General features: G+C 37.3%; 1 protein-coding gene across 1 annotated transcript; it reads left to right on the top strand.

The window, feature by feature from the left end:
• The first annotated feature begins 8,241 nt into the window (after positions 1-8,241).
• Positions 8,242-9,925, top strand: LOC147428103 (uncharacterized). The gene is made up of 2 exons (XM_086497102.1): positions 8,242-9,350; positions 9,603-9,925. The coding sequence occupies exons 1-2, from the start codon at positions 9,117-9,119 to the stop codon at positions 9,681-9,683; spliced, it is 315 nt and encodes a 104-aa protein (XP_086353228.1). The 5' UTR covers positions 8,242-9,116; the 3' UTR covers positions 9,684-9,925.
• The last annotated feature ends 2,373 nt before the right edge of the window (positions 9,926-12,298 follow it).

Here is a 12,298-nt window from a genome sequence, read left to right as displayed (position 1 = left end):
AAACAAGAAAAAAAGTTCAAAAGATACATAAAAGAAAGACACTTAGCATGGGATGGATGCAAGACATGAAGAAGTTTCTTGGGAGATGGGATGCATTAGACTTGCTACATGATGCCTCAATTGACTCCCAAGTGAATGAAGAGTTTCTACAACGCCAATTTATTACGTCTTGGGAGGATCCGGTGGGTCACGCTTTATACATTACACCACCCATATTGTCCCCAACTACAAAACCATGTCATTTGCTGAAAGAAGAAACCGTACTCACCCTTACATGCTTCATCCTTAAATAAAGGGGATAGATTTTGGCACACTACATGATCCCTTGTCCCTTTGTGATGCTTGTGCATATTGTCTAGCAAAATTGGCCCATACATCAACTTGTATTCAAATTTGAAGTATGAGTTAATTTGATTAATTAAAGTTCTATATTTTCATCAAGTAAACTCAACATTACGGGATTTGTGGTAAATTTGGTGACAAGTTGACACAACAACTAACGTTGACAAAAATCAAGTGGGATCACCCCTTCATCACTTTGATTCACATGAGACCAAAATGATACACTCATTATACAAATGAGTTTCAACCAAGCTTTAGAAAAAATAGAAGTAATGCAATAAACAACTTGAAGAAATAACACAAACAAATAGAATTTTTACATATAAATATGGCACATTGCTAAGAGATCAATATCCTTTGGTTCTATTCAAGAAAGAACTCCATTCTATATGTGAAATTGAATTCAACATATCTCCCCAACAAGGTTATTGTCATAATCTCTTGTGGACCTTATTATTATGCGTACAAAATCGAAGTGTTCCACAAGAGATCTTATGTTGCACTAAAGAAGAGATATTTTGCAACAAGGTTAGGATACTTTTTAGAGCTCTCTTTCACCATCATACTTGAAATTGTCCATGAAAAATTGACTACTTGCAAGCATATTGCTTCTTACATTGGTACTTGCTACACGAAACCAATTAGAATTGACCATGCATTTGTAAGTCTCGTGTATCACTCAATGATTCAGATTCTAAAAATATTTATACATTACCTTGTTGATAGAAGATTTTATAAACCTCCTTCAAAACACCTTGGACAAGAGAAAGGTATATTTATTTTCATCCTATGTAAGCTCAACAATTACCCCATGAAGCCATTTTTGCTTGCACATTTTCTTTGCTTAGTGTATGCTCATTGGGAAATGAAGGTGCACAATTAGATATTGAAGAGAGCATGATGCTACATGATATGGTGAATCATTCAAGTCCACTTGCACTTATGTAGGACAAGAGGTGTGGGTGAAGGAAGAAGATCTTGTAGAGCAAGATTGCAAGATGCCTTGTGACTAGTTCTGTTTATGAACATCTCAGTGTGAGGAGAAACTAGGTTATGCATACCTACTATAATGAACAAGTGTTGTGTAAAATCCATTGAGAATGTATTATGGGGATGCTTAAGGTTGAGTCTTGATGTGACATAAAATAACCATGGCTAAGATAACTTTTGAATCATTGGCCTTTTTGGGGGGAAACTACAAGTGGATACTTCTTTATAAGAAGGAAAATGATTGATGGAAAATGCAGTGAAAAGAATCAATTTTATATATACATTGGGGGTCAAGTTAGGAGGAAAAAGAGGCCATGCTAATATTTTTAAAGAAAATCAATTTCTAGGGTCCTTTGACTCACAAACTGATGATGTGGCATGGTGGGTAGTTATAAGCCATGTCATATATAGTAGGGGGAGAGTGAGAGGCCTTTAGGCCTAGTTAAAGTACTTTTGTAGGTTGAGGGCTAGAAAAAAGCCTAGGAAAGTAGGAGGACTCATTCCCTTTGGCCCCTTAAATAACAACCAATTAGGCCTTGACCCCAAAACCTTATAAGGCTCATGCAAGGTCCAGATTTTTCCTAATGTGTGTGCACAATCCCATACCAAAAGCAATTAATAACCCAAGTCCTTGTATAAGGAAGGGACTCTAGCAACCTGTATCAGCAAAAGGATCTCGCTATGTAATCATGTAAATGTACCATGTGAGTTCAGCAAGAGAGGTTTTAAAATGGAAAATTTTTACGTAGCTTATCAAAGATACATTAAGATAATTGGTTTTTATGTTCAATGTTGGAAAATTTTTCTAAACTAAGGGGTCATTTTATTCATTCAAACATGTTAAAAAAGGGGGGTTTTCATTACCCTACAGATGCACATTATATAGGGAGTACTGAATAGTGCACCCTCTGAGGGATTCCCCTGCTATTAATAAAACCTCACCACGACCCTTCGAGGGCTTAATAAATGACTCAAGACTATCGTCAAGCTTGTCAATGGACATCTATTGATCAAATCTTAGAAATGATCAAGAACTACCATAGATGTCAATGAGGCTCCACAAACTATGTACAATGGCAATATCTACAATTCAACATGCATGAACATAGTAAGTGACTACTATGGGAAGTAGGTTGTGTACATAAACAATTTCCAAAAGTGATGCAAGAATAAACAATCATTAAAATCAATGTGAGGATAAACTTATATTGTCAAACGATCTCAATGTATTCAAAACTACTAAATGAATTGATATGCATAAATAAAAGAGCATCAACGTCCCATAGTGAATCAAATGTGCTATAAACTTTCTAGTTGCCAAATTTACATGTATCCAAGAAACCAATAGACTTGTACGTGGAAGTACTCATGTAAATAAGTCAACCAAGCCAAACTATGGCTATGCACAAACTAGAGACTCAATCTTTCCACATATACAACATACATCAAAAGATATAATTGTGAAAGGTCTTTGATGTCAGAAGGGTTTTTTAAAACATTTTTGGAAAAGAATGTACATGTTTTAAAGGAAGAGGGGTCATTAAATTCATGAAGGTATGCATGTAAAGAATAGTTATCTAAATGCTTCTTGAGCTCACATGATATAAAGGTTTTTCTAATACTGGAGGCCTTCGATAAGAATTGCCTACTCAATGCCAAAATTTGGTCCAAATCTCCATGTATGTCAACAAGTCCTAAACCTCTGACCACCCCTAACTCTACCTTTGATATATTTCCTCTCTACGTGAGTGCTTCTAAGCTCTCAAGATCTCTCTTTGTGTATGTCTCCAGCTATGTCCGAGTCTCTTGAACAAGTAGTCTAATTCGGCTATGTTCTCTCTAGGGTGAGAGCTATTGTGAGTGCTCACCCGTGAATGTGCTATATGAAACTACCCCCTTGTTTCTTGCTAATGAGTTGTTGGGATAAGGCCGCTCTTGCAGTGCTAGCTAGTTGGGCTACTACAAATGTGAGTCCTCATGGTTTGTTAGGTGTTCAGAACATAGTTGGGTTGCCTCTTGTGTGTGGTGATGAGCTTTGAAAGCTCCTTTATGGCCTACTCTTCACACGCTTGCTACCTACTTTGATGTCATACATGTTCCACAAAGATCTTGAATCTTTTGCTTAGTTTCTTGATGCTCCAAGATGAGAGGGTTCACAAAGCTTCATGATTGCTCACACATATTGTACTATGCTGTGAACTCACAAAAAAATCATATTGATGTTTCTTTGATTCAAGTCCTACTCTAAGGCTAAGAACATAGCTTTCTTTCAAGCTAGTACATTAATGGAAATTCATAGATATTCATTTATATTGCATGTAAACGGAGGAAAAATCATAAGTGGGTTATGAACTATGTGAAAGGTTAGAAATTTTATGGATATTTCATTATTAAAGTGCTCTTTATGAGCTATGGTCCCTTTATTTAGGTCGACAATTTGTAATCATTTTGAGAATTCAAGAAATCTATATGGAAATATGTACAAGAGGAAAATGCTCACTCTTGCATGGGGGGAGATTGCACTGAGTGCTATGTGTCCTCCTTCTCTCTTCTCACATTTCCTCTCTCCCTACCTGTGTAGCACTTTTCTCTAGGAAGTGCACTTGCATTCTCTCTCTCTCTCTCTCTCTCTCTCTCACGCACACACACACACACACACCTATTAGATAGCTTTGATTATGTGCATGAGCTATTCATCAGGGGTGTAGATTCTTTTGTTTTATAGTAAGTAGCATGGTATTTTGTGTATATTTGTAGGAACATATCACTCTCAACTATTGCAATGGTATCAAAGCCTAGCAAAACACTCCTAGTAGTACAACCATGGTATGCACAAAGAGAGGCATGCCAATCATATGTAACACTATGTCATGTACTTTTTTTTTTAGCTTCTTTCAACCTAGGTTTATATTTGTTCACAAGGTGCATCAATATGGCTTGATTTATTGGATCCATTTGTTCTCATGATAAGCTCATGTGTTAAGAATGCTAACTGGCAATAATTTATTTAAAGCATATGCAAGAAGCTATGTATATAATAGGACTCAAATAGTGTGTACATTAGAAAAAATCTCTTGTGTTAATGAGGAATCTAAGTAAGTGAACAAGTGGTTTTGTGGCCATGGGAGTGTGCATGTGATTAGAGATTGAACCCAAGAGGCCTCTTAGGTATGCCCAAGTTTGAAGAAGTATTTATAGCTTGATGAAGAAGAAGAACTAGAGAAATTGCAGCATAAGAAAATCATACACAATATTAAGACAATTTTGTAGCAATAATATTATCTGCAGGTAGTTAATAATAATAAGAAGAAGAAGATGGAAGAGAAGTTTCAATAAAATAGGTGTAATCCCAAGAGATGTAAAAAATTACTTCATGGGAGTAATGAGAACAATAGGCGTCTTCTCAAATCAAAAGATGAATAACCTAAGAGACCTCTTAGATCTACTCAAATCTCATCGACTTTATTCACATGGAAAATTGCCCCCAAAATGCTTTCTAGTTAATTTTCACATTTTGTGTTTTTATATATATGTGGACTTTTTGAGCACCAACTCAACAAACAAAAACGTATGAGAACCTAACAATTTCCATAAACAGTTGAAGATAGTAAAATAGAGGATAACAATAGACGAATGATTGCAGTAAAGCACGGTGGTCACCATAGGGTAGAAGCGGCAAAGACGGTGATAGTACAACCCCAAGGTCAATAATAAGAATGCCGTTAAATGAAGATCTTGACCTATGCTCTCCATTAGAAATAACAAGGACAGAATAGCCACACTAACTGCTTGCCACAACCCTTGCTACAAACAGGCATGATGGAGGCTACCAATAACCTCTCTCACCCGCCCTTAATAGTGGCCAAACAACATATACCATTGCATGCCCATAAAGGAAGGGTAAAGGTTCTAGAGCCATTTGTGCCATGAGCCATGCAATTGATAAAGTTCACTTCTCATTCAAAGTGTAACTTAATGTGCCAACCAGATGTACTAGAAATTTATGACAAATCTTTTTTAAAAAAAACAAGACAAGATTGAATAGGCAAAGAACGAACCACATGCACCATTCAGTATTTGTGGCAGCCATAAAAAACATGAGTGGATACACTAAAATGCTAGCTAGTGGTGGATAGGCTAACACTCCAACTATGTGCAAGGAGGTGATACGACTTCATGAGCTTGCAAGAATGTGTTTTCTTTTTTGCATATCCGAGATGATATGCTGGCAAGTGAGACCAAAACTGGAGTGAAGTGGTTTCCTTCACCAAAGACAACTCATGAGTGCACGTTAGTCCCTAAACATGGAGAGGCCAAAACTAGAGTAAAGTGGTTGCCTTCACCAAAGACAACTCGTGAGTGCACGTTAGACCCAAAACTTGGATGAGGCCGACACTGGAGTGAAGTGATTGCCTTCACCATAGACAACTAGTGAGTGCACGTTAATCTCCAGAACTTGGATGGCCTCTTATCAATAGAGAGAGCCTCCTTTCTTCACACCCATGGACAATGCTTATATGCTTACCACAAGAGAGCAAATGCACATCATTGATTGTTTCACACTCTAGTTCTCCCAACTGTGGGGATGTCGGGGGATCTCTTCAAGACCTGTATCATCGAAAGGATCTCCACATTTAAAAATCCCCCAGCTCAATTAAACCTTACCACAACCCTCAACAATAGGCTTGCATATTTCCATCACAATACATAAACATTATAAGACCTTACATCAACCACAGAAACCCTTTTTTGTAACCGTTGTGACGGTTTGTATGATTTAATAGACCCTCAAGATCTGACATCAAATATGCATGTGATAGAGATTGCAGAAAGAGTCTGCAATAAAAACATGTATCCAAAAGAATGAACAAAAGTAGACCACCCTGTTGTCTGCAGTAGATATCTTCCAAGCCATGCTGAATTTGCAAAAACTTCATTTTTCAAAGTTGTAGAGCATGAAAATATAGTAAGCGATATTGGGAATCGACCTGATATGATGATTCTAACCAAGGGAAATTTGATCTACAAAATATGCAGCCTGTCCTACACGACCTGCAGGCAGTCTGAGTGCCGTATCTCAAAATTGGTAAGAATTTTAAGAAAACTTTCCTCTGCAAAGTTGAAGAGCAAAAGAAATGGTCAGGTAACGAGGGAATTGTCCTGAATGGAAACCTTTTGACATACCAAAATAGATATGCAAAAACATGCTGCAATTTTTATTGCTTCCCTGCCTACTTCCACGCTGAGCAGTGTTCAGGGTTATGAGTCCTTATTGTTTTACGTAGAATGAATGGTCAATGTTAGCTCCTAGTTAGTCTTCGACCGCCCAACACTTAGGCGCGGCACATTGGGCTTTACCACCCCAACAAGATGTACATCCAATCCAAAATAAGATGCTAATGTACAAATGAAATGAATAGTAGTCATAAGACAAGTGGGAGCAAAAATTTCTTCATAATCAATGGATTTTTGTTGATCATAACCTTTTGTAATAAGTGTCTCCTTGTAGCAATCAATAATACCATCCAATTTACGTTTTAGCTTATAAATCTACTTTGCCTTCTTTCCAGGAGGCAAGTCACATAAAGTCCAATTATTTTCTTCACAAGTGTATCATATTCATCTTGCATATGAGACATCCAATTTATTAAATTTTGTGCTTCATAAATGTGAGAGGCTTCTTCTTGTGACACATACTTGAAACAGCCAAAGCATCACAATTTGATGCATGAAAGGCATGAGGAGAACCTGAATGAGTATATCTAGAGAAAGGTGCATCCAGTTTATTATCATACAGAGTATGCACCATTCATTTTTGCATTCCTCTCGCTTTCTCATTTTTATCCTATCCTCATATATCAAGTGTATCATCTACATCTGCATTAGAAATAGGCCAATTTTTGACATCACTTGAAACCTGCATAACTGAATATTTACCTCATTTGTAGCTGCACTTTTATATACACCAATGGAAAGTGGCAACAAGGTATGAAAAATGTCTTGTGAGCTTACGCCTGTCTCTTTAGTATTTGACAACAAGGTTGAAATGCATCTTCAACAATAACATCTCAAGAAGTCAAGATACTTTTTTATTGCAGATGCCATAATTTGTAACTCTTGCTTTCAGCATAGTAACCAACAACTCAGATGCATTTAGCAACCTTATCATCTAATTTACTACATTGTTGTTATGAAACCATAGCATAAGCTAAGCACAAAAAACACACAAGTGACTAACAAATCGCTTCTTAATATGACATGATTTATATGGATTCATGAACCACAAGGCTTTTGTGGGACATTGGTTAGGTATGTAGATAGTACATATGACAACCTCTAGCTAGAAACCATGCGGCAAAGCTTGGATTTTGACCATATATCATGCCATCTCCATAAGTGACCTATTTTTCCTCACCAAAACATCATTTGGTTTATGTATATAAGGCATTGTACATGTGTTTTACCCCACAACCAACCAAAAAGGTAAAGGGTGCCCATATTATAACTATATACATTTTTAGTTAATAGAAAGAACTCTTTAAAGCACATAAAAAATTTAGACTTATCCTTGAGTGGATATACCCATGCATGCTGTGATGAATCATCAACAAGTCACAAAGTATAAATGAGTACCAAAAGGAGTGTGCATTGGCCCGAAATCATCATTGTGAGCAACTTTAGAGCTTGCCAGTAGCTGACACTGAACCATCGCTTGAAAACCTAGAATGCTGAATTTTCCCCAAAATACATCCTTCACAAAAATTCTTTGATGGTGCCTCCAAAGGGAGCGGTGAGGCAACGATCTCATGTTTTTGCAAACACATCGAACTCGCAAAATTCAGATGCTCCAAATGTGCATACCATATTTTAGCATCTGAAATAGCTGCTTTAAAATGTGTAACTACATTTAAAAAGTTTTCCACTTGTCATAAGAATTGAGCTTGTTTAGTTCACAAGATAAGGTACGTGATGCCACAATAGTATCACCTAAACTAAAATCGTGAACATTGCATTTATCATCCACGATCTTTACAACAAGGCTGACTATAAGAGGAAAAGTCCAAAACTATTAGCATTGTCATGAATTAGAGGCATTTCACACTATGTAGGGGTTAACCTTACTGTGCACATAATCTTTGAGCTTCTCTACCCCCACCCTCTCAAAATAACTCTACCAAAAGACCCGGACTTACACAATCCCCCACCATAATAATCTGTTTCATCCGCCAGAAGACCTTTGATGGTGTGTGAAACAGTCCTTGACCCAAAGCGGCCCATAAAAGAAGTTGCGGAATGTCGGCCTCCGTCGCTTTCCCGTGCAATTTGCAAACCGCCAAGGCAAAGGCGTAATGCGCATGTTCAGAGGTGATTCTCTCGTGCCCTCCTTTTCTTGAATGCGAACTTCGAGTCTGCGAGCACGCCGTCTCTCTCTCTCTCTCTCTCTCTCTCTCACACACACACACACACACACACACACATGCATACGCAGACACGCGCGCGTACGCCCTCACACATTATATCTGCCCTTATCAACTTCCAGCTCATAACCGTTCTGCGAAGCCGGGCGCTTTATGGTTCTCTGATCCATAGCTGGAGATTTAAACGAGAATCCAACATTTACAGCAGCACTGCCACCACACCCTTCAACTGCCCAACTCAAATAACTATCTATAAACTGAGAGAGAGAGAGAGAGAGATCAGTACACAGCCACAAGCTCCGCCAGTTGCCGTTGATCGCTGCAGCCGTCTTTCGCCCTCTACGTCTTCACAAAACCTCCGTCGACATGGGAAATCAGCACAAGAGCAACCCCTTCTGCGCACACAATGAGCTCACCATGCTGTCGGCCTCCGTGTGCGTGCAATTCTGCGACTCGGATGCCTTCATAACCATTAGCGTCCCCAAGCGCCCTGGCTTCTGGCCAGCCTTCATGCTTTTACTTCAGAACATTGATTTTGAGGTCCTCAACGCCACGCTGTCGACCACGGCAAGTACAAGCTCTCATCACATCCATGCTCAGGTTTGGCATCCTCGAATTCTCAGTTCTCAATTGACTATGATTTATGCACCTGTGTGTGTACTAATAATATAGAAGGGCTTGTGTAGGCCTAGCATTTTCAATGCTCACTCGCATTTTCAGTGCAATTTGCAAGCAATGCTTGATCTTTTTTCCCCACTCGATGGAATAAAAAGTCTTTTTATGCTACTTTGTTGTAATGGGTAGTTGTAAAATTGAGCACAAAAACTAATATCTTGTGGTCCATTGTTGCAGATCCCGGACGAGACTGATATCAATAGTGATGACTTGCAATTCAGATTTGAAGCTTTGATTTTGGAGGAGCTCGATACATAGGCTTCTAAACTTGAATTCTTGTAGCTCCCAATTCTATACCGCGTATTGGTCTCCATTGTGCATATTGCATACCGCAATGTATATTTCTTTTCGTGAAATCATATACTTGAAAACCCCCAAAATGCTTTACAGTGAAAGCACATATTGGTTGTATCACTTTTTGTACTTTTTGGTGGTATCCTTTACAAAAGTTGGGGATCAATGAAATTTTTATGGACAATGACAAAACTTGTTGGACATTATACTTTTAGCTAAGTCTACTATTAAAAATTGTCCATTGATCTATAGCATTCTAGATTATTTCACATGTGTAAACATGAAAATGAGGTTTGTATAGTGCTACCAATGGACTCTGCAAGACACAACTTTTGGTACCACCAATACATGCATGGGCCCTTTTTAAACACATGTTCTATAAGTTAGCTTAATCAAGGCTACCATGACTTATAGCAATATTGATCTTTGACAAACCTTCACACTATTGACATTTTAGATACAAGTAAGTTTGAAAACAATATGCATGAATGTTTTACTTATATCGCAAGGGCTCATATACAAAAAGTAGGGATCCTTCACTTATATTGTAGACGCGCGAGACCATATATAGATGCACACATTGAGTTCGTTATCTATGATAGTTGGCATGTTGAGTTCATCATCTATGACAATCTCGAACAAAGTCAACATATACCCACAAAATAGAAATGACTTCATAGACTACCAACAATCGATAAAGAAAAAAAACCTAGTCATGTAGTGATGAGAAGATGTAGGATATAACTTAAATTACATTCGGCCCCTTTCATAATTACTAGGATTCCCTTTGATGAGTGTGGAGTGAGATTATTGGTGTGAGCAAAATATAAATTTTTTATTACAAACGAGCACAATAGAGCAAGCACACTCACTACATTTTAACCATTGCGATCATAGCTACAAAACTCAATAATTGTTTACATAGCAGACAAATTGTACAATTTTGGCATACACTAACTCAAATATGGCATGAGATAATTTATCACCTTTTCAGTAGAAAAATCAACTCAAATATAATCTCCTCTTAGAACAGATGGCTGGATGTATCAAAATTGCAAGATTCTTTTCAATATTTGCAATTGGTGAGGAAAGGACAAGCTAGCAATAGGGTAGTGAACACCTCAATAATGGCCATCATTAAGTTGAAAAGGTGTTAGATAACTAGTCATCCTCATAGATGCTATAAGAAGCAAAACAAAACAAAAGATACATATAGATCGTAGTATAAATCTTTCCATAAGATGAATCCAAATGCAAAAGACTACTCACAAGTGATCGAAGATTGCTTCTGCTTATTAGCAATGTACAATGTAGTGTATTACATGTAGAAGCAAAAGCCTTTGATAGGTCCATTTTTGACAATGAATGTTGGAAAACTGTCAGCGTTAAAAGCCATGGGGACGAAAAAGGAAGAAATGCATGTTTTACAATATTTTTGTAGAAATTGCCAAGTTGTAGATTGATTTTTGGAGAATCTGAGAAGGATGTGACTTTTCAACGTCATTCTATGGTCATTCTATGGTCAAAGAGCATGATGAGACAAACAAATTAGTGTGAGACAAGTGCAGACAGACTCATAGCTTATTGAGAGCTACGAGTTGTTGAAAATAGCCTAAAAATATGGACTGAAAAAAGTTTATTATTTTTTTAGATTTGTATGTATTGAATATTTTTAGTGCCATTTTGTGGTTGTGTGCAGGATGCCATCGTTTGATCGTTTTTTGAATCTTGCTTTACTAAAAGACTAAAGTCGACTACGAAAATAGCCACTTTTCAGCTAGCTATTCTGGGAGACAACCTCTATCATGAGAGAAGGTTTCTTTGATTGTGATTGTGAGTGGAAGTGCGATCAAGGTTAGGACTGTGAGAGTGTGAGAGTGTGTGAGGTTGGGATTGGGAGTGAGAGTGAGGTGTGATTGAGAGTGAGATAGCTTGGGGATGGTAGAGAGGTTATGATACAAGCTAAGATCCTTTTGTAATCATCATATGTCAATTCAAATTCTCTATTCTATTCCATCTATTATGTATACTCTTATCAATTTTGTTCTGTCAATCTATTGTTCTCTTCTATGTCACGTCCTCGGGGGGTTCACTATGTGTAAAATTACAATATCATGTGCGTTCAAGACATGTTTGAAAAACCCCTTATTTGTAAATTTTATTAGGAATATAATTTTCTTTTAAAATCTGTAAGTTTTTTTCAAATTTGAAAAAATAATATCCTTCTGTATATATATTTTTGTAAGTTTAAGAACTTTAAATACCCTTCTGTTGAACTCACGTGATAGGTTACATTTTTCTTAAGTGACCTCCCCGGGGTCACGTCACACTCAGTGGGATGGACTTACAATAGAATTCTTCAAAGATTTTTGGGAGGAGCTTAAGATTTCAATAACATAGCTAGCTAACAAGGCGTTATTAGAGGGATAGATGGATCCTTGAAGAAAGGACTCATCAACCCTATTACTAAATTAGTGTGCTACTCTCTACTAAAACATTGGCAAACTATTTGAATGATGATAATAGCATACAAGTTAATTTTAATGATGACAGTAGCGTACAAGATTATTGCCAAGGTT

This window comes from Adiantum capillus-veneris, chromosome 23, assembly GCF_014529385.1.
Source record: "Adiantum capillus-veneris isolate H3 chromosome 23, ASM1452938v2, whole genome shotgun sequence".
Taxonomy (NCBI): domain Eukaryota; kingdom Viridiplantae; phylum Streptophyta; class Polypodiopsida; order Polypodiales; family Pteridaceae; genus Adiantum; species Adiantum capillus-veneris.
This window is presented reverse-complemented; position numbering and strand designations above follow the sequence as displayed.

Coding starts and splice junctions, on each gene's coding strand:
- LOC147428103 (XM_086497102.1), top strand. CDS start 9,117: ATGGGAAATCAGCACAAGAGCAACCCCTTCTGCGCACACAATGAGCTC. Junction 9,351..9,602: donor CTCATCACATCCATGCTCAG/GTTTGGCATCCT, acceptor CCATTGTTGCAG/ATCCCGGACGAGACTGATAT.